This window comes from Lissotriton vulgaris, chromosome 2_1 (assembly GCF_964263255.1).
Source record: "Lissotriton vulgaris chromosome 2_1, aLisVul1.2, whole genome shotgun sequence".
NCBI classification, from domain to species: Eukaryota; Metazoa; Chordata; class Amphibia; order Caudata; family Salamandridae; genus Lissotriton; species Lissotriton vulgaris.
In genome coordinates this window covers 1317240322-1317267574 of record NC_141687.1, presented here as the reverse complement: position 1 = coordinate 1317267574, position 27253 = coordinate 1317240322, and the positions used below count along the sequence as shown (strand labels likewise).

Here is a 27253-nt window from a genome sequence, read left to right as displayed (position 1 = left end):
GCTGTACCCCATGGACCCGTCACAATCACGATCTGAAAGGAAAGTGGCATGGGCACTTGTGGAGGAAGTAACTGCCTATAACTGACAATAGTGTCATTGATGTTGGGGAAGAGACACCTCAATCTGATGAATCGTGAAGTGCAGGAGGACTGGCGAGAAGTCTTTTGATGGTTGCCGGGGTGTGTCCCTCTTCCTTCAACCCCCTACTTGTAATAATTACAGTGGTTGCTCTTCTCTTTACAATGCACATTTCTTTTTATATGCATTGTTTTTAAATGTTTGCATTTTCTTTCGTTCCTTAATCTTTCTGATCTCGCCCCACGTTTCCACTCGCCCTCTCACCTCTGCTTCAGCATGTTTGCTATCAACACCCTGACCTCCCTGAGCTTCTTTCACTTTTAACTCATCCATGTTACTGGCTTCTTTGCTCTGGAATCAGATGCTATAGATGGTGAGATATTCTTTTACTTTGTCATTTCAACCTTTGTTAAAACTACTTTCAACCCCTTCTACATCCTCGCCTTGGCTTGGTTAGGCTTTGTTTGGTTTGGCTTTTTTTACATCTTCATTCCATTGCACTGCCCTTTGTGTACACAGCGTTGGATAAAACCACTATAATACAAAAATAACAATAATAAAAATAAATGAAACTCATATACATAGTCAGTGAAAATCTGAGATGGATCTGGCTTTCTAGGACCTACATTGAACAGATAAAAAGAATTTTAAAAAATACTAAACAAAACCTACATTGAACAGATAACAATAATTAAAAAAAATATTAAACAAAACTACAACTTTTACTAAAACCTTCTAACATATCATAAGTATGGGAAATGCTCTTTCTTTAGAGTCAAGCAAGAGGGAATATCGTGTCCCTAAGGATTTAACTGTAGATGTCAATTCTGTTCCCAGCTGTCTTACTTTTGATACTTTCTTTGGAAAGAGGCACTCGTGGTTTTCATATTTCAAAGACTCTGTTGGAGTGGTAGACTGTGTTCCTTGTGCAACCTTCTGACCCGCAGAAGAAGACAAAAGTTTGTTTTCTTATTTTTGAAGTTCAACTTCTCACTGCATTACAGCTTATTCTCAAACCAAGGCATAGTCTCAGCATGGGCGGATTATTATATATTGCAAATAAATGAATGAACTGATGATTAAGCCTATTATCCTGAACAAAGCACAGTAGTTTTAAAAAAATGGTATAGAGATATGAAATTAAATATTTGAATGCAATAATGATAAAGAATAAACGTCTGAAAAATGTGCCTTTGTGTGGGAAATTGGTAAAATACAGTAGCAAATACAAACACAATAAAAATGTTCTTCATAGTTTTAATGACATCTTAACATCATTGCCTGGGTTGCATGTTGTTAAAACAGTTGATTTATCTCCTAATGCTGGAACTCCTCAACACACTTAAAAACAGGTTAACACACATTGTAAGTAATATTCAAAATGTAGCTGTGCTTCCTGTTTTGTAAGTGATGGACTATTTTGGAGAGGCTTGCATTGATGCCACTGAAGTATGCAGCTCTTATGGTTATTGACTGTATTATGAAAATATGTTAATAAAATACAAAGTTATTATATGCAAAAGCGTATGGTTTCAATGAATATATTTTTTTGTTTCTGTTTTTCTGTTGCTAGGACTTAATATTGGCCCAGTTGTAGCTGGAGTAATAGGGGCTAGAAAGCCTCAGTACGATATCTGGGGAAACACAGTGAATGTAGCCAGTCGAATGGACAGCACCGGTGTTCCGGAGCGGATTCAGGTAACTTTTTTCTAAGAAATACTTGCCATAAGTTAAGGGTTTTATTTTGATGCTAGCTTTTAAACCAGACTTTCCAAACTATGAGGTCTATTATGATGTAGGGCGAATCGCCACCACCCGCATGGCAGTGGCAATCCGCCCTGCATCATACCCCGCCCGCCTCCCATTTCCCCCTGCCATATTATGATGGCGGGGGGACCGTGGCGGACGGGAAGACCGTCCGCTGCTTTTCGACCCGGTCGACCGGGCAGGAAAGGGTTGCATATGGTGGCGGTGTCTGCTAGACACCGCCAACCATAATAGGATGCCAGCTCTAAGCAGCCACTACCTCAAATGATGCCTTGCAGAGTATGCCTCTGTTTTATTGGTAGCAGGGAGAGAGCTGGGAAACTATGAGCAAGATGGCTCAAGAAGTCAGAGGAACCACAGAACACCCTAGTTGGTGGTTCCAAAAATGTAAATGAGGTAGCTGCTGCCTCAAACAAACAAAAATAATATGGCTTTTACTCAATACTGCAAGAAACTTTAAAGTAAAGAGATATTAGTAGACATAAGATTTTATGAATTCTTAAAGCAAATAGTTAGTTAATCTATTCTTAAATGATTCTGGGACATGTTTGTGTCCATTGTCAACTTTATTGTTTCTCACTTCTTTATTATAAATCCGAATATCTTGATACATTGCGCTTTGGACGAATGCTCTCAATTTGTGTTAATAAGTATTTTAATATAGGTAGCCATATGTACTTATAACTGCAGCAGAAAAAAAAGTTTTTTTGCTGGGAGTACATTTTTATACACTCCAGAATTTCACTTTTTCTCCCCATATCTGTGCCACACTTTATGGTGACTATGAAGCCTTCTACACACTCACTTATCTAATCCAAGCCTTTAAAAACACTGATGTCTACTCCTGTGGTGCCAGTCAACAAATAGTCTTAAAGAGACACAGATAACAATCAAGCTCCTCTGTGAGGTTACCATAAACTCGGTGAAGATCATTGAAGTGAGCATCTCTGCAAGATGCTATCAAAGGTGTTACCAAAGTATAAATAAATTGTATCCCAGCTCTGCCTTGATCCATTTTCTTCTTTGTGAAATAAAAATTCTCATATAGATTTTCTTTTTTGATTGTTTTTTTGTTTTATAACTTCCTTTTCCTACCAGTATTAATGTAACTGGCCAGTTGTAGCCAGCTCCCTTCATGCTTCCAAATTATGAACAGTGCAATTTTACCTAACCATCCCAAGACCGTTGGAGGCCTTATGGGCCGCGCGGCGCAGGGCACGCCTTAATCCCCGAGTTCACCTGCCTTGTAAAAAACAGAGACACGAGACACTCCGTTGAGCGTGGAAGCCAGGTTTATTAGCTGCAGCTAAGCACAGTTGTCCCAGAAGTTACACACGAGGTGGATTCTAAGGAGACTGCCACTTCAATCCGTGGCGCACAGTCTTTTATAGCAACATATTTACAGCATCTCACTCCTTACACATACAAAGCAAACCAATGAGAAAAGTTGAAAAACAGGCTATCAGGTGTCTCAAATACATCCCTCTCTCAGACTACGTGTGCTACCCTTCCCAACAAATTAATCAGTGATGGCGTCAACAATCCCCTCTTGCATGTGGCAGGACGTATTTGTATGTCTCAAAGGATAGTTGTGTAATAGGAGACTGCAAGGAGAGAATAGCGAAGGCCAGTCGGATAAGATAACATAAAGAAAGAATAGGAGAAGGCAAATAGTCGGTCGAGACAGGGATCAATTGAGCCAGACATGGATTAACAAACTCAGCCAGACCCTGACATCGGGTTTCATAGACAAGGGCAATAGAGTTACTTTTTAACCAGAACACATAGCAGCTGGAAACGCAAAAACACATCGTTCGCCGTGCTGCCTGAGTGAGGGCAACACAAAATGGCGACGAACCACAAAATGACCGCTAGATACGGGACAAAATCAGAAATCGAAGAACCTCAGACCCTCCATTTGCCATTACTCCGGCAAAATACCAGGGACTCAAGTCAATCTGAGTCGATGTCAATGACCATGAGGTCATCGAACTGTTGCTGTAGCATCATTCTAATATTCTCTGTTTTCTGTGACGCGGGCTTCGGGACACACATAGTGGCATAAAGACCACATATTGAAGGTCCACACTGTACACACTTTCTGCATAATTTTGCCTACGAATTCACTCCCATTGTCAGACCAGACAGTGCGAGGCAAACCAAACCTTGGGAAAAACTCCTTCAAAAGGACTTTAGCAGTAGACAAAGCAGTATTGTCCTTTAGGGGGTTGGCCTCTATCCATCTGGAAAAGGCACAGACCACCACCACTACATACTTGAGGTTGTTACAACGATCCATGTGAATGTAATCGATTTGTAATACCTCAAAAGGATACGTAGGGGGAGAAAAATGATTGCATTAAACAAACAATGCAATGCTTCACCACGTTTTCTGCACATTTAGGAATTCCTTCATTCTGCCATACTGGAGCCAAAATCTTACATATGCCTTTTGCACTAATGTGGGCTGGACCATGCGCCATAGTAACAACAGGTAGTACATAGGCGTCTGGTAACAGCCATCGTTTATGTTCTGGCAATTCGGTCCAACACCCAGTCGCGTCCAACATTCCCGTACTTTCTCTCCACTTACTCAGTTCTTTCTCAGTAGCCTCTTTCTATTGTGTCCTCACACATTCCTCCTTCTCTGACCCATCTTGCCGGGCCCACAACACACATACGATTTTTAACATCTCTCGCTGTCTCCCTTGCTACTTCATCTGCAAAAGCATTCTCACGACCCACATCATCAATAACCTTTTTATGAGCACTACACTTGATTATTGCTATTTGTGTAGGCAAAGCAAGTGATTCGAGAAGGTCAGTCACCAACTGACCATGCTGTATTTTAGTCCCATGGGAAGTAAAGAATCCTCTTTCCTTCCACAAGTGACCGAAACTATGAGCCACACCAAAAGCATATTGGCTATCAGTGTAGACGTTCACTCTCTTTCCTTTTCCTAACACACATGCTCTCTGGCTAGGGCAGAATTCTGCGCAACGCGTGCTGTCTCTACTACCGTATGTAAAGTAGTAACAGTGTAAGCTGCAGTCGTCTCACCATTTGGAAGCTTGAAGCAAGATCCATCTACCCATAGGATCCCATCCGGATCCACATGTGGTGTGTCTTTTAGATCTATTCAACCTTTCGGTTCCTCCTCTGTTCGGAGAAAACAATCATGCTGTTCTTGAATGCCTTTCTCATCCGGGATGGGCAACAATGTTGCTGGGTTCGAAGTGTTACACCGCTTGATGTGTATATGGCTAGCCAAGACCGTCAGCTCATATCCAGACAAACGAGCACTCGTGAGGTGTTGTGTATTTGTCCTATTCAAAAGAGTATCTAGTTCAAGTTCAAGTTCAGGGATTTATATAGCGCACTACTCACCCAGAGGGTCTCAAAGCGCTTGGGGAAGGGGGGTTCATTATTTGTCGAATATCCAGGTTTTGAGTTCTTTTCTGAAGGAGATGTGGTTTTGAGTAAGGCGGAGGTGAGTGGGGAGTGAGTTCCAGGTCTTGGCTGCCAGGAAGGAGAAGGATCTGCCACCCATGCTGGATTTTCGGATGCGCGGACTGCGATGAGGGCTTGATTGGACGATCTTAATTGGCGGGTGGGTGTGTAGAAGGACAGTCGAGTGTTGAGGCATTCGGGTCCTAGTTTGTAAAGGGCCTTGTGTGTGTGGGTGAGAAGACGGAACGTAATTCTCTTGTTGACGGGAACCCAGTGGAGGTCTTTTAGGTGTCCGGTGATGTGATCTTGGCGAGGGATGTCCAATATGAGTCTCGCTGATGCATTTTGGATGCGTTGGAGTTTTTTCTGTAATTTTGCTGTGATTCCGGCGTATAGTGTGTTTCCATAATCCAGCCGACTCGTGATCAGTGCGTGGGTGACAGTTGTTCTTGTTTCGAGGGGGATCGAGCGGAAGATCTTTTTGAGAATACGAAGTACGTTGAAGCAGGAGGATGAGACTGCGTTGACTTGTCTGGACATCGAGAGAGAGGAGTCTAGGATGAAGCCCAGATTACGTGCATGATCTGTAGGAATGGGTGCTGTACCCAGGGCCGGTGGCCACCATGAGTCGTCCCAGGCCGAGGGGGATGATCCTAAGATGAGGACTTCCGTTTTGTCCGAGTTTAGTTTTAAACGGCTGTTCTTCATCCATTCGGCTACTTCTTTCATTCCTTTGTGTAAATTAGTTTTGGCGGTGTTGGGGTCTTTGGTGAGGGAAAGGATCAGCTGGGTGTCTTCAGCGTAAGAGATGATGTTAAGGTTGTGTTGTCGCGCGATGGATGCGAGGGGGCTCATGTAAACGTTGAAGAGGGTGGGACTGAGTGATGATCCTTGTGGTACTCCGCAGATGACTTCGGTGGCCTCTAATATGAATGGGGGAGTTGGACTCTCTGGGTTCTCCCGGCGAGGAACAATATGATCCAGTCCAAGGTTTTTCCTTGTATGCCGATGTTGCTGAGGCGTTGTATAAGGGTGCTGTGGCAGACTGTGTCAAAAGCGGCAGAGAGGTCGAGTAGAATGAGGGCCGCTGTTTCTCCGTTATCCAGTAGTGTTCCGATGTCGTCTGTCGCAGCAATGAGGGCGGTTTCGGTGCTGTGTTTGGCTCGAAATCCGGACTGAGAGGGATCGAGGGAGTTGTTGGATTCAAGGAAGGCGGCGAGCTGGCTGTTGACGGCTTTCTCAATGACTTTGGCGGGGAAGGGGAGGAGGGATATGGGTCGGTAGTTTTTGAGTTCAGAGGGGTCTGCTGTGTTTCTTCAAGAGAGCGCAGAGTTCGGCATGTTTCCAGCTTTCTGGGAAGGTGGCAGAGTTGAACGAGCAGTTGATGACATCACGGAGATGGGGTGCGATGATGGAGTCTGCTTTGTTGAAGATGTGGTGGGGGCAGGGGTCGGTTGGTGAGCCAGAGTGGATTGAGTTCATTAGGCGGATGGTGTCTTCGGTGGTTATTGAGTTTCAGGCGCTGAGGTTGTTAGTTGGTGGTGTAGGATCTGAGGGGGGTGGGGAGGGTTGTTCGCAGGGAGTGTTCTCGAAGCTGTTGTGAATGTCGGCAATTTTGTTGTAGAAGAAGGAGGATAACGCATCGTAGAGGTCTTGGGAGGGAGTGATGTCGTTAGATGCTGCAGTGGGGTTGGTGAATTCTTTGACGATGTTGAAAAGTTCCTTGCTGTTGTGGGCGTTGTTGTCGAGACGATCCTTGAATGCTGATTTCTTGGTGGAACGAATCAGTTGGTGGTGCTTGCGGGTGGCTGCCTTGAGGGTGGCCATGTTGTCGGTGGTTGGGTTTTTTCTCCATGTTTTCTCTAGAGTGCGGCATAGCTTCTTGGATTTTATAAGGTCATCATTGAACCAGGGAGCCTTATTGCTGCCTGATTTGATCTGGTGCTTTTTCAGGGGTGCTAATTCGTCAGCGCTGTGGGTGATCCATTGCTTGAGTTTGGTGGCCGCTTGGTTTGGGTCCAAAGAGAGGGTGGGAGGGTTTTGGTTGAGTGATGTGAGGAGTTGATCGGAGGTGATTTTGTTCCAGTTTCTCTGAGTAATAGGTTGTAGGCGGTTGTGGGTCAAGGTGGTTTTGTAGCTGAAGTGAACACAGCTGTGGTCCGTTCAATGGAGAGCTGTGGTGCGGTCGAAGGAAATGTGCTTGCTGGAGGTGAAGATTGGGTCGAGCGTGTGTCCGGCTACATGGGTGGGGGTGTCAACAAGTTGTTTTAGTCCGATATTGGCCAGGTTGTCCAGAAGGGAGTTGGTGTTGCTGTCGTGTTTGTTTTCAAGGTGGAAGTTGAGGTCTCCTAATAGAATGTAGTTCTCGGAGGCAAGGGCATGTGGGCTGACGAAGTCAGTGATGTCATCGCTGAATTGAGTGTGTGTTCCTGGAGGCCTGTAGATGAGGGTGCCTCTAAGTGTGGTCCTAGGGTCGGTGTGGATCTGGAAGGGGAGATGTTCAGCGGTTGCAAGATTATCGTCGAAGCTGGTCGTGATTTTGATGGTGTTCCTATGGATGATGGCGATGCCTCCTCCTTTTTGGTTGGTGCGGTCTTTACGGATGATCTTGTAAGCGCCCGGAATGGCTATGGCGATGTCGGGTCCTGATGATGTGTTCATCCATGTTTCTGTAAGGAAGGCGATGTCCGGTGACGCAGAGTCGAGTAGGTCCCAGAGTTCAGTTGCGTGTCTGTGAACCGAGCGGGTGTTCAGCAGGATGCACTTCAGGTGGTTAGAGTCGGAGCTATGTTTGGAGGAAGTGGATTTGGTGTGGGTCCTGAAGCAGGTGAACTTGCAGGTGTGACAGGCGAATGGACCGTGGGTACGTGCTGGGGTGGCTTCGCAGCATTGTGGTGTGCGTCCGGGGTTGAGGGCGAGGAGAGTTGCGGCATCATATGTGAATCTAGTGGGCTGGGTACAGCGGGGGCCAGGGGGTCTGGCACTGGGCGCGGTCCTGGCGCGGACGGGCATAGACGGGCTTACCTTTGGCGCACCTTCTGCATGCATGGGGCGCGTCCGCTGCGCGTGAACGCTGCGCGAAACATCATCTGTCATAAATGGATGATGGAGGGGGCGGGGGCGAGGGAAAAGCTGGGAGGCCGAGGGCGGGGTGTAGGTCCGGGCAGGGAGCCACAACAACAAACGTAAAGATGGCTGCTGGCAACAAACCAAGCTGGATTGGGGCAATACTACGCTATGCAATCATACATTCAAATAAAATAAAATAAATTAGGCACAATGCGGACTTGCTGACTGCGCGCTACAGAATTTTAGCTTTCTAATGTCCGGCAGCAAACAGTCACAAATGAGCGTGTTAAAGTCTTAATTAATTAAATTAAGTTGATTTGGCAGCGCGGATAAATAATAGCAGCACAGTTCAATAATCGGAGCAATGCGAGGAGGCAGCAATCAGATCAAATGGCAAGTGCTACGATACCACTGCAGTCGGGGAGGGGAGCTGCGTGGGGGAGCGACCGCCACTGGAAGGATCAGGACGGTCACGGAGGAGATGGCGGAGGGTCGGCCAGGAGATTCAATGGGAGGGAGGGTCAGCTGGGAGGCCGAGGGCGGGGTGTAGGTCCGGGCAGGGAGGCACAACAACAAACGTAAAGATGGCTGCTGGCAACAAACCAAGCTGGATTGGGGCAATACTATGCTATGCAATCATACATTCAAATGAAATAAAATAAATTAGGCACAATGCGGACTCGCTGACTGCGCGCTACAGAATTGTAGCTTTCTAATATCCGGCAGCAAACAGTCACAAATGAGCGTGTTCAAGTCTTAATTAATTAAATTAAGTCGATTTGGCAGCTCGGATAAATAATAGCAGCACAGTTCAATAATAGGAGGAATGCGAGGAGGCATCAATCAGATCAAATGCCAAGCGCTACGATACCACTGCAGTCGGGGAGGGGAGCTGCGTGGGGGAGCAACCGCCTCTGGAAGGATCAGGACGGTCACAGAGGAGATGGCGGAGGGTCGGGCCAGGAGATTCAGTGGGAGGGAGGGTCAGCTGGGAGGCCGAGGGCGGGGTGTAGGTCAGGACAGGGAGGCACAACAACAAACGTAAAGATGGCTGCTGGCAACAAACCAAGCTGGATTGGGGCAATACTATGCTATGCAATCATACATTCAAATGAAATAAAATAAATTAGGCACAATGCGGACTCGCTGACTGCGCGTTACAGAATTGTAGCTTTCTAATATCCGGCAGCAAACAGTCACTACTGCATGTGGTCCCATAACAACAAGAGTGTTGTCCAATACCAATCCAGCAGATTGACGAATAGAAATCACTGCCTCTGCTGTAGCTCTGAGACAACTAGATAATGCCGTGGCTACTGGATCCAACATAGCCGAAAAATAGACACATGGACGTTGTTTGTCTCCAAATTGTTGGGTTAAAACTGACAACGCACAACCTTCTTTTTCATGAACGTAGAGTGTGAAAGGCTTACTGTATCTGGAGTACCTAACAAAGGAGCAGCACACAAAGCAGTACGTAAATCAGAAAAACTCTTTTGGCATTTGTCAGTCCAAGGGAGAGGTTGTGGCGTATCTTTCAACGGAAGTGCCAGCAAAGGTTTAGCTAACAAAGAAAAATTCGGAATCCATTGTCTATAATAAGAGGTAATGCCCAAAACGGCACGTGTCTCTCTTTGTGTGGTTGGCTCAGACATTTGTGCAATCTCTTGAATTTGTTCTGGGGTCAAGCATCTTCCCTCCTTCGACAAGAGATGACCTAAATAGGTAACCTCTTGGTGGCAATATTGCAACTTAGAAGGGGACACCAGATGATGCAGGTCAGACAAATGACGCAACAAAGAAACCGTCACATCCTTACAAACATCGTCCGAATCAGCAGCAATCAACAAATCGTCAACGTATTGAATCAAAGTGGCACCTGGAGGTAGAATGAAAGCATCAAGCTGAGATTTCAAAGCCTGACTGTAAATGGAGGGACTTTCACTATAACCTTGAGGAGCATGCTTGAACCGAAAACTTCGGCCTCCGAGGGAGAAGCCAAAAGTATCCCTACTTTCCTCAGCAATAGGAATACTAAAGAAAGCATTCTTTAGATCAATAACAGAAAACCATGCTGCTGTGGAGGGTATCATAGTAAGCAAAGCAGTGATATCTGGGACAACAGGAAACTGGGGGGCAACAATCTTGTTGACCTCCCGAAGATCAAACACAAAGCGATACACAGGAGGCTGAGAAGGATCGCTGCGTTTAAGAATGGGGAGAACAGGACTGTTACAAACATTACCTCTCGTTTCTTCAACCACACCCTTCTGAACCAAATCATAGATAATAGCCATCAAAGCTTGTTCACCATCATTAGAAATCTTGTACTGTGGAATACGTGGCAACTTAACATCAGGCTTAATAGTAACCACATAAGAAGGAATCTGCAACAAACCAACATCATTCGGACCTGTAGCCCAAAGTGTAGCAGGAAGAGAGTGTAACTCAGGCGGAAAGCTATCTTTTGATAGGTATATAGGATAAACCAATTTCTCATCCAAAGTAAGACGCACATCAGAGGGGGAACAGTACAACGTTGCATGAAGATGTTTCAACAGATCCAAACCCAACAAATTTTCTCCGCAACCAGTTGTTAAAATAAGTGGATCTTCCAAATTGTAAGGACCAATCGAAAGAGGCAAAGGACAAGAAACTGGGTTAGCAACTAGGGCGCCAGAAAATCCTACAGAAACGTTTGTTAAGCCAGACAAAGGTGCCCCAGGGAGTTTTGAATGAATTATAGAACTTCTCATTGCACCAGTATCCAAAAGAAATGGCTCTGCAACACCCAAAGCAACTACCTCAACATAAGGCCCATTCTGATCCACTGGAACTGATACGACTCCCTTACTTTGTCCATGGCTGTCCTAACTAGAATGAAAATCCTGAAGCTCACCTTCAACACAATAATCATCATTGTAATATTGCTCGGACTGAGTATTCTGCTGATCAAAATAATTTGAAGAATTCTGAGGGGGAAAGGAACGCTGCCCTTGAGGCAACGCACCTCGCCCTCTACCCCTAGGTGCTGATTGAAAACCACCACAGCCTTGCGGCCCTTGAAATCCACCATTACGCTGCAATAAAACTGGACAGCTATTCTTAAAATGGCCTTCCTCTTTACAATAGGCACACTGATTAGGACCAAGCAAAGGTCGCGGAACAAAAGGCTCAGGTTTCTGTAGCAACCTCTGAGGCTGAGGAGGTTTCTGAAACTGACGCTGGCCAGAACGAAGGGGAGAAGCCTGCTGAAGAAGAACCATCGTTTTTAAATTCTTGGTCTTCTCAGCCTTATCTTTCTCTTCTTTCTCACTATTCTCATAATACTGAGCAGTGGCCAATATCTGTGCCGATGAAGAAACAGCCCAAGAACGTTCCGAATCTTTCAACTTATGTGACAATTCTGGAAGTAAATTAAATACAAATGTATCCACAAATAATAGCTGTCCACCATCAGTACTCAGGTTTCAGGTTTCATACGTCTTTATTTCGATTATTATATCATAAAAGACAATTTGTACAGTAAAAAATTGGATACATAAAATGAATAAAACACCATATTTACTTAAGAAATGTCATTGTTAAAAAATAATTAAACAGTATGTTAAAGACCCAATGTATGAAATACCCTGCTAAAATTAATCAATCAACTGACTGCAGGTGTCTGGCTCGGATGATCCACGCCCACCCCAGGTACTTAGCCACACCTATTACCACCATCTCTGATGTATTAGTACGTAGTGCCCACAAAGCTTCAGTACTCCCTTTAATTTTCATTTGACAACAGATTGGCCTAATCCATTTGGTTCTAGGGGCATGATAAGCTGGACATGCAAAAATGAAGTGACCCATACTCTCCCTTTGATCAACACACCAGGGGCAGAGATCATTAGAATGGGAAGACCAGTATTTAGTAAAAGATCTTACTGGTAGGGACCCAACTCGAAACTGATGGTATCGTTTTTTGTCTAGAGTTTTTGTAATAATGTCCCAATAGTTCTCCAGAAGAGGGTCTAATTTATGGGCCAGAAATCTGCCAGTCAGGCTGGTAGCATCAGATTGCACAATGGATGGAAGTTTAACAGATGCCCAGTAAAGTGCTTTAAAGGCTTGTTTCGACGGAAATATAGTAGACCCCGGAGAGACCCACAGGTCGTTAAGACCCATGTCCTCCAGAATTGATTTCACCTCACGTAGCCAAGAAATGTTACTAGAACCCAGTGCTGATCTCACCTCCGCCAATTTGCTGGCAAAGAGACTTAAATCCGGTGACGTCCAGATCCATCTCCACAACGCCACTAGCCGATAACGCGCCATCTTGTTAATTGGTTTGCAACCCATATCCAGCAAGAGCGGTTTAATTGGTGTAGATTGGGGAAGACCACCAAATTTCGCATGAATTTGTTTTGTACTTTTACCAATGGAGATAGGTCCTTTTAAACCCAGAGGTCAGTCCCGTACAAAATAGCAGAACTAACCTTGGCTTCATAGATCCTAAGTGCTGGTTTAACCCGTTTAGTTAGAGACATTTTTTGTTCCTGAATTAAACAGCCCGTGAGGCGTGCAAATTTTAGGCTAAGCACATCTATCTGGGGTTTCCAATGAAGGCGGTAATCTATAGTCACTCCAAGGTATGTCGTAGCCTCCACTTGTTCAAGACTGGTACCATTCAACGTAACAGAGCTTTTAATAGGACGATTTTTGGTTAGGACCATGAATTTGGTCTTGCTCACGTTTATATGCAGGTCGTTTAATTTGCAGAACTCCTCAAACCTATCTAATGCGGTTTGCAACCCTCTGCATTTCTTTGAGAGGAGTAAAGTATCATCTGCAAAGATGAGCATTGGGAATTTAGATCCACCTAGGCATGGTGCATCCGTGGGGGTGTCAGCAATGAACTTCACCACCTGATCAATAAACAGTAGGAAGAGGGTAGGTGCCAGGACGCACCCCTGATGGACACCTCGTGTTACAGGAAAGCTGTCCATCACCTGCCCTTGTCCTCCCCACCTTACCCTGGCAAAATTGCCCTCGTGTAATCTGACCACAAGATCTAATAGAACTGGTGGTAATCCCAAATTTCTCAAGACCACCCACAATTTAGCCCTTGGCACAAGATCAAAGGCCGACCTCTGATCTATAAAGGGAGCGTAGATGTGTCCATCGCCCATCAGCACCACCTTCCAGTATATCAGTGTAAATCTGAATACCACCTGGTCGATGGTGCTGATGCCTGATCTGAAGCCCGCCTGTGGGGAGAGAATGTTTTCCATCTCCATCCACCCCTGGACTCTCGCAAGGACCATCCTGGCAAAGATTTTTTGTAGTGAGTCGATTAAACTAATGGGGCGGTAATTCCCCGGGACCTCAGTACTCATATCCTGGCCACTATGATCGATAAATGTCTCCTCAAACCGAGTAAAGAAATCAGAGACACTCTCATCTTTCTTCTGCTTACACGCAGCTAACTTATGCCAGTTAACGAGTAAGGCAGGCATCATCGTCTTCATTAAGGTAATGATCCTACCAGGCAACTGTGTAATCAAATCATCTGGCTTGGCACCACCCACTTGTGCTGCATCTGCGATAGCTATATCAGCCCAAGTACCTCCCAAAGCTTGATTGTGATCCTCTCTACGAATCTGAGCCCACAATGCTTGTGGAACTACATTCCCCATCAGCATATCAATATCAGCCAAATTCATAATACATGCATCAACAGTCTGGGACAGCTCTTTATAGTACCCAGCAGGATATTTACGAGGGTCCGGCAAAGACTGCTTAAGTGCTAAAACTTCAGCTCGTTTCCAAGGGACGTGTACCCATATACGCTGAAAATGAGCAGAGACGCCTGGAACATTGTTTGCCTGTGGAACCGCTTCCCTCCATACTGGAGGAACTTCTCTCATAGGATAATTCTTCGTTCTCCGTCTAACTGCAGGATCAGGTTCAGAAATAGTCTGGGAAGAATATAAGGACCTAAAAGTAACAAGTGTCTTTATAGCACCCCCAACGTCAGGACCCACAATAAGTCCTTTATCAAACCTGTCCTGTATATCCAATAGACCCTGAGGAGTTAAATCTAAGTCCATATCTTCCCATCCTTTAATGACACACATGACATTAAAAACGTATCTCTGCTTAGGAGCATTCCACTGGAGAAAGGTACTCAATATATTGGGTACACTATACAGTGGACCATTCATCATCCATTTATGAGCGAGAGAGTCAAATACAACTCATTCCTCAGAATATGGAATTTAGCTACGGAATTGCCTTTGGGGAAAAAGCAGGAGTCCTATTAAACGGCCCAAAGAGGGGGGAGAAAAGACCAGAGACAGTATCAACTAACCGATTACGAATCGGAGAAGAAGTAGGGAGTAAAACTGGAGACACAGTATGAAGCAAAGGAAGAGAATAACTAGCTGTTACAATAAAAACAGAAGGCGAAGGAGACTGAGGTACAGAAGTTTGTGACAAAGGAGGTGCAGGCGGTGATACGGTAAGAGGCAATTGCGTACGAGCCGGAGCTCCTGGCTGAACAACAGGTTGCTGCACAGGTGGTAATAATATGGGTGCATTAGCACCTGGCGCATAAGGCAGAGGTAATTTCAACAAATGGGACATTAAGGGATCTTCATCAAGATTTTTGCGCTGCGGAGGTAACACGGGATAGCACCTATCAATTACCATCCGATGCTGTCTATCTGAGACCTCAATCGCACGATCAGTCTCATCGTCTTTAAATTGCTGGGCAGCCTGTATAACCGTCATATCTTTCCTTTTCCTATCTCTTTTGCTTGTTTAATTTCTCTCTGTTTGGCTTCCTTACGCCAAAGGTGGAAAGAGTTAAACATTGCCGGCCGGGCTTTTCTTTTGAACAGAATTGATTCCAAATTATCTAATATATCTGGCTCAAAACTACCATTTTGTGGCCACCGCAAAACACCATCTTTCTTCGTGTATCGGATCCATGCCTCATTAAAGGCAATGGGACCAACACCATGTTTGGAATACAGCTCATAAGTGGGAGTTCCAACCGGAGGAATCGGACATGAATCCTCGAGCGGGGAATCCCTAGTACAGCAAAAACAACAAAAACAAAGGAAATAGACATCAGTTGCCTAATAGACCACAGAATTGATTTATGGTTTATTTTATATAAAAAAAAATTCTGGTGCATTTACTTGTTGTTTATTTAAACCTTGAGTCCAAAGCGTGACTTTTGTCTTTTCAAGAAAGTGTGAGCAGCCTAATATGCTGTTCGAAATGTTTGTGTATATATCAAAAAGTATTCATGTATATATAAATGGTGTATCTTTGTTGTAGAAATGTATTGTGTTTATGTGTAAATGAAGAAAAACGTCAAGTGTCCTTTCATACATGAAATAATGAAAAAAAACTTAAAATAATAAAACAAAAGGGTACGAATGAAATATACCCAATTAACCTAGGAGCATCACTTGGTTTTTTCCTCAAATTAGAAGATCCAGAGAAGTGTGTAGTTGGTAAATTGTTTTTATAACTATAACCTATGGTCCAACCGACTACATGTCCCAGGGCCTGACTCCCTCTTTTTTCAAATTGTAAAAAGCAGAGACACGAGACACTCCGTTGAGCGTGGAAGCACAGTTGTCCCAGAAGTTACACACAAGGTGGATTCTAAGGAGACTGCCACTTCAATCCGTGGCACACAGTCTTTTATTAAACTAAGAACAAATGGTCCTCGACAAGAGGGAATCTAACTTTGTAATAATTATAGGCCACAATGAACTCTATAACAAAGAGAAAGTCCAGCCGGACTTAGAATTTTATTCAATGTATTGTAAATATGCTTAATCAGACGAACAAACAATAAAGCAGTGGGACACAGTCCTGCATCCTCTGCTACACATACAATCAAAACAAACAATTACTGGGGTATTTCAGTCGTGCCGTGGCGCGACTGTGCACCGGGACGTTGGAAATCAGTTCCATTGTGAACTTAAGGAGCCCTATTAATCGGCATCCTGGCCAGGACCTTCTCAATGGCAAGCAGAGTAACCCTTACCGGATTCTCTTGACACCGAAAAACTATCCGCCTTTAATTCCCGACCCATCAATAGGCATCCTGGTCTATGACCTTATCTTAGACGAATACTGCAAGCGTTACCTACTGCCCGCAATTACCCTTCCAACCCTTTTCTCAAGTTGGAGCAACAACTTCCAGATAACCCCCTTAATCCAACGTCCAACTATCAGCATTGTCCTTACACCCACCCCCTGAGGCTTTCTACATTCAGGCTAACATTGGAAGTCCTGATGATGATCCATTATTAACAATTGGATCGAAACGCCATCGACACAATATGTTCGTTAAACAATAAGTGTACTATTATGTGCTAAAATTGTACGTTTCCCACATATGTGAAGCAAATACACTCTAAATACTCTCTTTGCTGATGCTTTCTAAATGCCTGGAATACCCCAGTAATTGTTTGTTTTGATTGTATGTGTAGTATCAAGGATGCAGGACTGTGTCCCACTGCTTTATTGTTTGTTCGTCTGATTAAGCATATTTACAATACATTGAATAAAATTCTAAGTCCGGCTAGACTTTCTCTTTGTTATAGAGTTCATTGTGGCCTATAATTATTACAAAGTTAGATTCCCTCTTGTCAAGGACCATTTGTTCTTAGTTTAATTGATACCCCAGGTCCTTGTTACCTAGTGGGTTCCCTTGTTTCTTATAAAAGCACATTCTTTTATAGCAACATATTTACAGCATCTCACTCCTTACACATACAAAACGAACCAATGAGAAAAGTTGAAAAACAAGCTATCAGGTGTCTCAAATACACCCCTCTCTCAGACCTCGTGTGCTACCCTTCCCAACAAATTAATCAGTGATGGCGTCAACAATCCCCTCTTGCAGGTGGCAGGACGTATTTGTATGTCTCAAAGGATAGTTGTGTAATAGGAGAATACAAGGAGAGAATAGCGAAGGCCAGTCCGATAAGATAATATAAAGAAAGAATAGGAAAAGGCAAATAGTCGGTCGAGACAGGGATCAATCGAGCCAGACATGGATTAACAAACTCAGCCAGACCCTGACATCAGGTTTCATAGACAAGGGCAATAGAGTTTCTTTTTAACTAGAAGAACACATAGCAGCTGGAAACGCAAAAACACATCGTTCGCCGTGCTGCCTGAGTGAGGGCAACACAAAATGGTGACGAACAACAAAATGAAGGCTACATACGGGACGAAATCAGAAATCGAAGAACCTCACCTTAGCAATCGTTTTGGAATCAAAAGAACGAAAAACACAAGTGCTACTGGCTTCTTTGTGGTGCAGCCGATGTGTTCCTTTGAACCACATCTACAGTCCTTATCCTTGCATTTTGAATTATGACATACTGAAAAGTGTAGCTTGAGCATGTCTGATTTACGGCATTCTTCTGTATTTCCGCCTCTGCCCCCTTTAGAATCTTATCCCTGCACTGGCTGTTTATTTTGCCATACCCACAAACCACAACAGTTGCCCTGTCTTAATTCTTGGAATCTCCATTGACACCCTTGTCTTCCTAACCTCATCCCTTGTTTAATCTGCTTTTTTTTAAATGTATTGCTCTGATGTTGCTTCTACAGCTATTTGTGGGAGGACTTCCCCAGAAATGTTACAACATTGTGCAGAGATTTGCTGTGCAATTTGTGGATGCAAATCTGAAACCTTGAGTGTGAGGTTCCGTGACAATTGTAAGTGATGTTTTCGACTCGCACGAATATGGTCGAGTCTGGTATCTATGAACCGCAAATGACGAGTTTAGCGGGTGTACGCAGTTTCGCTGTACTAACCTAAACCGTTCATCTGTTACGTGGGTATTTCTATCTGTACCCACGGGTTCCATCTTAGATACGGCATCCATTTTGTCTCTTGCCCTCAAGTAGCCAGCGAACGGACGATGTCCGCTTCGCGACCCTGGGACTCCCAAGATATTTGCGGAAGACACATGTCCTTTGTAAGTGTCTTTATGATGAGGGGGATGCTACTGTAAAGCAGATGGCGCCGCTCGAGGCTCATCTTGCCGCACGGACTTATTGTTGCAGCCGTGCATCTCATTAGGCACGTCCCTTTGATGCCCGTATCTCGTGTTTCCTGATACCTCCCCTTTTACACCCTTTTCGATCCCTCCACTGTCTCCGTCTTCCTTTACACCTGTTCTTGTTCCTACTTCGATCTGTTTTACTGCTGATTGGAATGCACTAATGATGGGAAGATGGGTTTTTACAGTTGGGAAACGCCAAATGTTTCCGCACTTATGTTCCGGACCTTATGTGAATCAAAGTGACCAAAACGACCCCTCTGGGGGATAATTGTGGGACCCGGGTCATAAACTTTTGTGTCTAATGCAACTCTATGGGAAAATCGTGTATAAAAGGAGCGATCCGCAGAACCAATTTGAAGCAGTCACTCTGAACTACACTTGTTGTACTTCCGTGATTTCTGTGTTTCCCTGCAGCAAATAAACCTTGAATCTTTGACGTCCAAGGAAGTGTCCCGTGTCTCTGTGATTCGTACGCCGGAGCAGGTTACCCACGAAGGTTTCAGGTGTTGTGCCCTGGCACCGCTGGGTTCTAAATAACCCAGTCCTTCAGTTGGCGCCCAACGTGGGGCTGCATCAGTGGTACCGGTCCAAGCCCGACGATCGTGAGGAACTTCGTGTGAAATCTCCGAGGGAAGGTGCACTCCGCTTCATCGATCCTGTTGTCGAAATAAGTGGCCCGAAGACTTTTCCCGCGAAGATTCCCGCCTCCTGACGGCTGCGACGGACTGCTGCCCTGACTGTAGACCTGTTTTGGCGCCTGGCGTAGACCTTGGTAGAGCGAGACGATTGACGGGCCTTCCTGGTGACGCCATCGATCTTTGAGTTAAGTATTTGTGGGTCGCTCCCAGAGTCCTTGGTTGTTGACACTTTAACGAGTGTTTTTGTTGTCGACGCTGTGAGAGTGTTTTTGTCGATGACACTTTGCTAGCGTATTTTGTTGTGTTGTTTGACGACTGCAGCCGCCAAAAACCGAGGGTTTTTGCTTTTTGCTGGGACTTGGTAAATCCCGTAACCCTTGAAGTTTGTGAAACTCGGCTAGTGTGCAAGATGCCTAGTCGCAGTACTTTGTTTAGTTGTTTCAGACCTTGTGGTACGGATTCCCGACTGGAGGACTCGTGTCCGATACCTCCGGTTGGAACTCCCACTTATGAATTATATAGTAAACATGGGCTAGGCCCGATTACTTTTAATGAATACTGGATTAAATATACGAAGAAGGATGGTGACCTTCGTTGGCCACCTCATGGTAGCTTTGAAACCCCGATTTTAGATAACCAAGAGGCTAAATTATTTGCGAAAAAGTCAAGGCCGGCCATGTTTGATGCCTTTCGGTTGTGGCGTAAAGAAGCCAAACAGAAGGAAATCAGACAGACTAAACGAAATCAGAGAGATAATGTTGCTACCATAGTGAAGAAAGCAGAGCAATTTCAGCGCGACAAGGAGGTTAAGGATAAGGAAGTGTTTGGTAGACTACAACGTATGACCGTAGATAAATGTTATCCCGCTTTGCCTACGGAGTCGGAAAAGAAGGAAGAGCCAGTTGAGGATCCTTTAATGTCTTATCTTCTGAAGTCGCCACCTCCGTACGTACAGGGTACCGCAACTCCTGTGGTTCCTGCCATACCTATTCTTCCGCCTATTCTTCCTCCGCCTGTTCCTCAACCTGCACCCGCTCTTCCGACTGTTCCTGCTCCTTTGCCTGTTGCTATCCCTACTGCTCCACCGCTTCCACATACTCCTGCTCCCGCTGCTGCTCCTGTTCTGTTAACTCCTGCTGTCGCTACTGTTTCTACCCCTTCACTTGTTAGTCCTGTGTCCTATACTTCTCCCTCGACTCGTTCTCGTACTACTCCTCTTGCGGCTAGCTTCTTTCATTCGCTCGGACCCGTTCATGGGTCCGCTGGTTCCGATGGTCCTCAGAGACGTAGTCAGCTTCCTGGAAACAGAGAACGCGTTGCGCTATATAATATGGCGATGGGTTGGATGGTAAACCCTCTTAGAAGTCCACCCCGTGTTGTACTCGAAACGTTTTGTCAATTCAATATACCAACCCAGAGATACGTGTTCGATGAAATGTGTAAGTTCCTTCGCGATCAGATATCGGCCGATGCGCCTGACGAGGTGCTGGCCGCTTTGTCTGATCTTCAGCTTCAGTTCTCAAATGGACTGATAGTGGATACCAACGTTCGACGTGCTGTCGAGCGGTTGCTATCTTTTCGTCCCACTCCGATACCTCATGCATTGTTTGTTGAGGATATTGAAAGACAGCCAGATGAGTCTGGTCAGTTTCCTATGCGTGAAGTGCCACCGGTGTGGATGCCAGCTGATCCTAATGCTAACCCAGCGACGTTGGCGCATTTCCAGAGAGTATGGATACATCTCCCATGGAAACGCTCGGAAGTGTTACAGGTGAAGCAATCTTTGCCTGACCCTCGCAAAAATCCTACAGGGTATTACAAAGAATTATCGCAGCTTGTAGATGCTACAATAATGAATCTTGCCGATATTGATATGTTGTTCGGCAATGTCGTACCGCAACCTGTATGGGCTAAGATTCGGCAGGAAAATCATCCGAATGAATTAGGTGGTGATTGGGCTGCCATTGTGGCGGCGGATGGGTTACAAACTGGTGGGGCTAAACCCGAGCAGATGATTACTGCTCTCCCTCAAAGAATAATAACGTTAATGAAAACTCTTATGCCAGCTATGAGGGTAAATTGGGACAAATTATCAGCTTGTAAACAAAAGAAGGATGAGAGTGTCTCCGACTTCTTTACGAGGTTCGAGGAAGCATTCATTGACCACAGTGGGCAGGATATGGGTACCGAGGGTGGTCAGCGATTGTTTGTGGATAAATTTGTTTCAAACTTATTGCCCGAATTGAGCAATAAATTAAAGAATTCGGAAAGTGCATGGGCCGTTTCTACCTCAGCTCAGATATTGGCTACAGCACAATATTATGAGAATAGGGAGAAAGAGGAGAACGACCGTGCTGATAAAAAGACGAAAGAACTAAAAACTAAAGTGTTGTTGCAACAAGCGTATCCTCCGCGTTCAAACCAGAATGCATCCCAACAGAATAGAACGCAGTCGCAATCGAATCGATCACAGCCGCGTACTGATTCCTCCTCCCAAAGATCGTCGTTAGGGTACAACCAATGTGCTTATTGTAGACAGGAGGGGCACATTAAATTCAATTGCCCTGTTTTGAACGATCGAAATAGTGGTAATTCGTCCAAAGGAGGTCGTGGTGGTTCTCATCAGGTATCACGTGGTAGGGGTCGTGGTGCTCAGAATGATCGTTCCGATAACTCCTCTACTTCTAATAATTGTTTCGATCAACGTGGATCATCGCAAGGACGATCTGCGCAGTACAATGTAGACGATTACTACGTCGATCAGGGAACTGACGACAGTAATTACTAGGACAGCCAAAGACAAGGAGAGGGAGTGGTATCAGTTCCGGTTGATCAGAGAGGGCCTTACGTCGCAGTTGCTACATCGGGCGTCGTTGAGCCTTTTCTGTTGGACACTGGTGCAGCGAAAAGTTCCATCAAGCATTCGAAACTCCCTGGCGCACCTTTGTCTGGCTTAACAAATGTTTCCGTTGGATTCTCTGGCGCCCCTGTTAGCAATCCAGTTTCGTGCCCTTTGCCCCTTACAATAGGGCCACGTGAGCTTCAAGCTCCGTTAATTTTGACTACTGGCTGTGGTGAAAACCTTTTGGGCCTGGATTTGCTTAAACGTTTGTATGCAACTTTGTATTGTTCTCCTGCGGGTGTAAAGCTTACGTTAGGAGAGAGGGTTGTCTCTCCTATGTATTTGTCTCTCGATAAGCTTCCACCGGAATTGAGTTCTCTTCCTGTGTCTTTGTGGGCAACAGGTCCCAATGATGTGGACCTGCTTGACATCTCCCCTTATGTTGTTCAGTTGAAATCTAATGTGCGATTACCACGTATTCCCCAGTATCGGATCTCTCTTGATGGTGAACGAGCATTGTTAGCGATCATTTATGATTTAATCGAGAAAGACGTTATTGAGGAGACCCGGGGAAACGTGTGCAACAGCCCTGTACTGCCCATTCTTAAACGTACTGATCCTTCAAAACCGCCTGTTTATCGCTTTGTTATCGATTTACGGGAGGTGAATAAAATTGTGGTTCCTCAATTCCCTGTTGTGCCTGACATCACGGCGCTACTGACTCTGATTCCAGCTTCTGCATCGTGGTTTTCGGTGATTGACTTAAAGAATGCGTTCTTCAGCATCCCGATTGCCGAGGAGAGCAGAGACCTTTTCGGTTTCTCTCTCGGTGGACGCAGCTTCCGGTTCAAACGAGCTCCTCAGGGCTACTGTGAAAGTCCATCGATTTACAGTCAAGCCTTGAAGGGTCAACTGGATGCGTTTAGGTTGCCAGTCGGTGCGGCTTTAATCCAATATGTCGACGACTTATTGGTGGCTGCTGATACTCAGGACATTTGCAAAATTGCTACGGTGTCATTGCTGCAACATCTCTGTGAGTTGAATCATAAGGTGTCCCCTTCTAAACTCCAATATTGTTGTCAAGAAGTAACCTACCTAGGTCACTTATTGTCAAAGGAGGGAAGGAGGTTGACCCCAGAGAGAATTGCAGCAATTGCGCGAATGGCTGTGCCAACAACCCAAAGAGATGTGCGTGCCTTTCTAGGTATCACGTCGTACTGCAGGCAATGGATTCCTAATTTCTCATTGCTAGCGAAACCATTAGTGGCTCTTACGTGCAAGGATGTTTCAACTCCTTTACCATGGACGGAAGAATGTCAGAAAAGTTTTTCTGAACTGCGTGATTCATTGTGTTCGGCTCCTGTGTTGGGTACTCCCAACTACAGTAAGCCGTTTACATTATATGTTCACGAGAGGGAAGGTTGTGCTTTGAGTGTCTTAACGCAACCTTTTGGTGGTAAGCAACGTCCATGTGCATATTTTTCCTCGACCTTGGACCCAGTAGCTAGAGCATTGCCGAGTTGTTTGAGAGCAACTGCGGCAGCTGCGGTCTCCATCCGACAATCAGCAGGACTGGCCATGGATAATATGCTTACGGTGATGGTTCCGCATGCAGTCGATACTCTTTTGAATCGTACGAAAACGCAGCACTTAACGAGTGTGAGGTTGTCTGGGTACGAGCTGACGTTGCTGGCAAGTCATATTCAGATAAAACGTTGTAATGTTCTGAACCCGGCAACTTTGTTACCAATTAGCGCAGAGTCAGATGAAGTAGCAGAACATGATTGCTACTTGAGGACAGAGGAAGAAACAAAAGGTCGAGTGGACCTTAAAAACACCCCATTGGAAGACCCGGACGGTACACTGTATGTGGGTGGGTCATGTTTTAAGTTGCCGAATGGCGATGTGACTACTGCTTACGCTGTTGTAACGTTGAATACTGTTGTTGAGACTGCAAGGTTGAATCAGAATTCTGCCCAAGCTGCAGAGTTGATCGCTCTCACTAGAGCGTGCGTGTTAGCAAAAGGGAAACGTGTGAATGTGTTTACCGACAGCCAATATGCATTTGGCGTCGCACATAGTTTTGGACGATTGTGGAGAGAGAGAGGTTTTCTAACATCGCATGGTACGAAGATTCAGCATGGCCAGCTTGTGAATGATCTTTTGGATGCACTGACGTTGCCTAAGCAAGTAGCGATTGTTAAATGTAGTGCGCATCGTAAGGTGACGGATGATGTTGGACGTGGTAATGCGTTTGCAGACGAGATTGCTAAGGAGACTGCCCGGAACCTTAGCACTCGAATGTATGTGACGAGTTCGGTTAGGTGGCCTATAGAGTCGAGCATGTGTGAAGACACTATTGAAAGTGTGAAAGAAATTCAGAATGAGGCCACCGAGACTGAAAAGGCGAAGTGGAAAGAAAGTACGGGAAAGTTGGATGCAAGTGGTTGTTGGATTGATTTGTCGGATCAGAAAAGATGGATGTTGCCTGATGCGTATGTACTGGCCGTTGTGACAATGGCACATGGGTTAGCACATATTAGTGCGAAAGGTATTTGTAAGTTGTTGTCCCCTGTGTGGAAGAATGATGGTATCACGAAATGTGCTGAACGTCTGGTGAAGAATTGTATGGTGTGTATGATGTACAATCCTGGCAAGGGAACCCCAACTCCTCCTGGCAGTTTTGCTCCCCCTTCATGTCCCTTTGAGGTGATTCAATTGGACTTCATCCATATGGAGCGATGCAATAACCTGAAATACGTTTTAGTTGTGGTTTGCGCATTCTCCCGATGGATCGAGGCCTATCCTCTCAAAGACAATACTGCTTTGTCTACTGCGAAAATCCTACTGAAGGAATACTTTCCTCGGTACGGAATGCCTAGAGTCGTGTGGTCAGATAACGGAAGTGAGTTTGTGGGGAGCGTGATGAAGAGTGTGTGTAAGGGCCTTGGAATTAATCAGAAATTCCATAGTGCCAATCATCCCCAGTCAGCTGGTTTGGTTGAAGGGTATAACGGCACCCTTAAACTGAAACTAGCAAAGATTCAGGCTACGACTGGTCTTTCGTGGCCTGACGCTTTACCCTTAGCATTACTGTCAACTAGGGCGACTGTGCACTCCCGAGTAGGGCTTAGTCCCTATGAAATAGTGTTCGGCCGTCCTGCGAATGTTTGGGGGGTTCCTAGGCCAGGAATGTTCTGTGATCTTGAGTACCCAATGTTGATAGATTATCTTCATGACTTGACTGCTAAACTGAGGTTAATTCACCAACAGGTTTACGACGCGCTGCCGACGCAGACGGAGGGTCCAGGCCACCAGCTCCAGCCCGGAGATTGGGTGGTGACGCGGAACTTTTCGCGCAAAAACAACTTGGACCCGAGGTTTACCGGACCCTACCAGGTTCTCCTCGCCATGAGGACTGCTGTTCGTCTTGAGGGACGGAAGAACTGGGTGCACGCCACCCACACGAAGAAAGTCCCTATCCCTTTGCCGGCAGACCCGTGGGTGAGGAGAGGCATTGCATCAACTGAAACAGAAGGATTGCCGGCGTTTGTTCCTTTTAGCGACGCACAGCCTGTTGGAGAATCCTCAGCGCAGCAGAAAGACTCTGTTGAACAATTGTCATCAAACGACTCAAGACCAGAACACTCAGCTGATCAGCAGGACGCTGTCTCTTTAACGGATCCTTTGTTTGACGAGCAGACACGTCCTGGGAAAACTCGATACTTTTTGCGATCTCGTACTAAAGACTAATAAAAGACCCTGTTCTGTCCCTTGACAATTGTATTATCCCGTTTTCCGTGATCAGTTCTGAACATTCATATTATTGTGATTATTCTTGTGTATATACATTGAGTTTCATTCCTTATACTTTTGCTCCCACAGCTGAGAGACATTGTTTTTGCATATATATATATTGTGCATTAAAGGCCGTAGGGCCGCGCGCGTACTTCCTTCTGGTTAGTAGGTCTTGACGCTAGGTTAAAGGCCGTCGGTTCCTGGGAACTCCCAGGGATTGACTATTGCTACACAGAACGAAGTGCGTCAAGAAACGTTGCGGACGGTCGTAGGGAATGGCATTTTCGAAGCTGATGGACTTGGAAGAAGCTAAAACTCAAAGATTCAAGCTGCAGCAACTTAGTTGTACCAAATGTTTTATGTTCCAAATATTCGTATTGTTTTTGATTATTTCTGCATTAATGGCGGGTGGGGTGTATTACACAATGTCTTACTTCTTACTTTCTGCTACACCTACTCCTACCCCTTACCCTAAACTTACTTCCACTATTTCCCCTCATTCCTTTCATATCTTACCCGAACACGAGCAGGCTAGACGTGCAGAATTCCGCAATAATTCCTTTATTCAGCTCCTTCATCAGCATCAGTTAGTGGTTAACACTACTAATTGTTGGGTGTGTGGGTTGATGCCACATACTACGGATAAGGGAATTCCATATCTGGTGTTACCGTATAGTTCCCAAGGGTCAGCTCGAGCATTTCAAACAATGTTTCGAAGCGCACTGGGTTTCCACCCCATTCGAGAACCACGTTCCCCCTACTCTGGTCCTACCTCGTATCAAAAACCTTTGTCGATAGCAATAGAGGATTTAGATAGTGATATCTATGATCCTTCGCTTATTCCCGAAGAAGAGGTACAAGCCTACAGGGTCCTGAGTAGAGGCGAGTATAGTGTGTTCACGAGTGAAAAGCAGCTTAAAAGCTCACCTCCGATATGGGTCGAACCCCACATTGGTAATTATTGCCTCATGGGTCGTGGCCGAAGATCGCAAGCCCGACTTGGAGCGAGTGCTTGCATTGAAAATTACATTCTGCCGATGTTCTCGTCCCCTGTGTTTCTGGCTGCCAAGGGTACATACTTTATCTGCCATGATCGTGCATACGCATGGTTGCCCGCTGACTTCATGGGCTCATGTTTCATTGCAAATCTGTTGCCTCCGACGTTCACTGTAGATGCCGATTATCACAAGACTAGAGTTGTGAGAGGCGTAGTTAGCGAAGAGGACACTGCCGGTCAAGAGGCAGGAGACTTTTTCAAGGGTTTCCTCCCGTTTTGGGGACCTATGGTTAATAGTAGGAACCTGAGACAGTTGACTCGAGTGGTAGAATCGACAGCTAATATTACTGCCAGTGCCCTTGGTAATATCACCACAGAACTTCAGGCGGATAGACTTATGACGTTACAAAACCGTATGGTTTTAGACGTGATCTTAGCAGATCGTGGTGGGGTATGTAAGGTGATCCATTCGAGCTGCTGCATTTTCATTCCAGATAATGCTCCGACCGTTTATCAAGCCAT

General features: G+C 45.3%; 1 protein-coding gene across 1 annotated transcript in view; it reads left to right on the top strand.

The window, feature by feature from the left end:
- ADCY5 (adenylate cyclase 5) overlaps positions 1-27253 on the top strand; it is a 1577350-nt gene that overhangs the window by 1537964 nt on the left and 12133 nt on the right. Inside the window, exon 20 of the mRNA XM_086957077.1 lies at positions 1652-1776. Within this exon, the coding sequence (XP_086813203.1) occupies positions 1652-1776 (125 nt within the window). The remainder of the gene's footprint in view (positions 1-1651; positions 1777-27253) is intronic.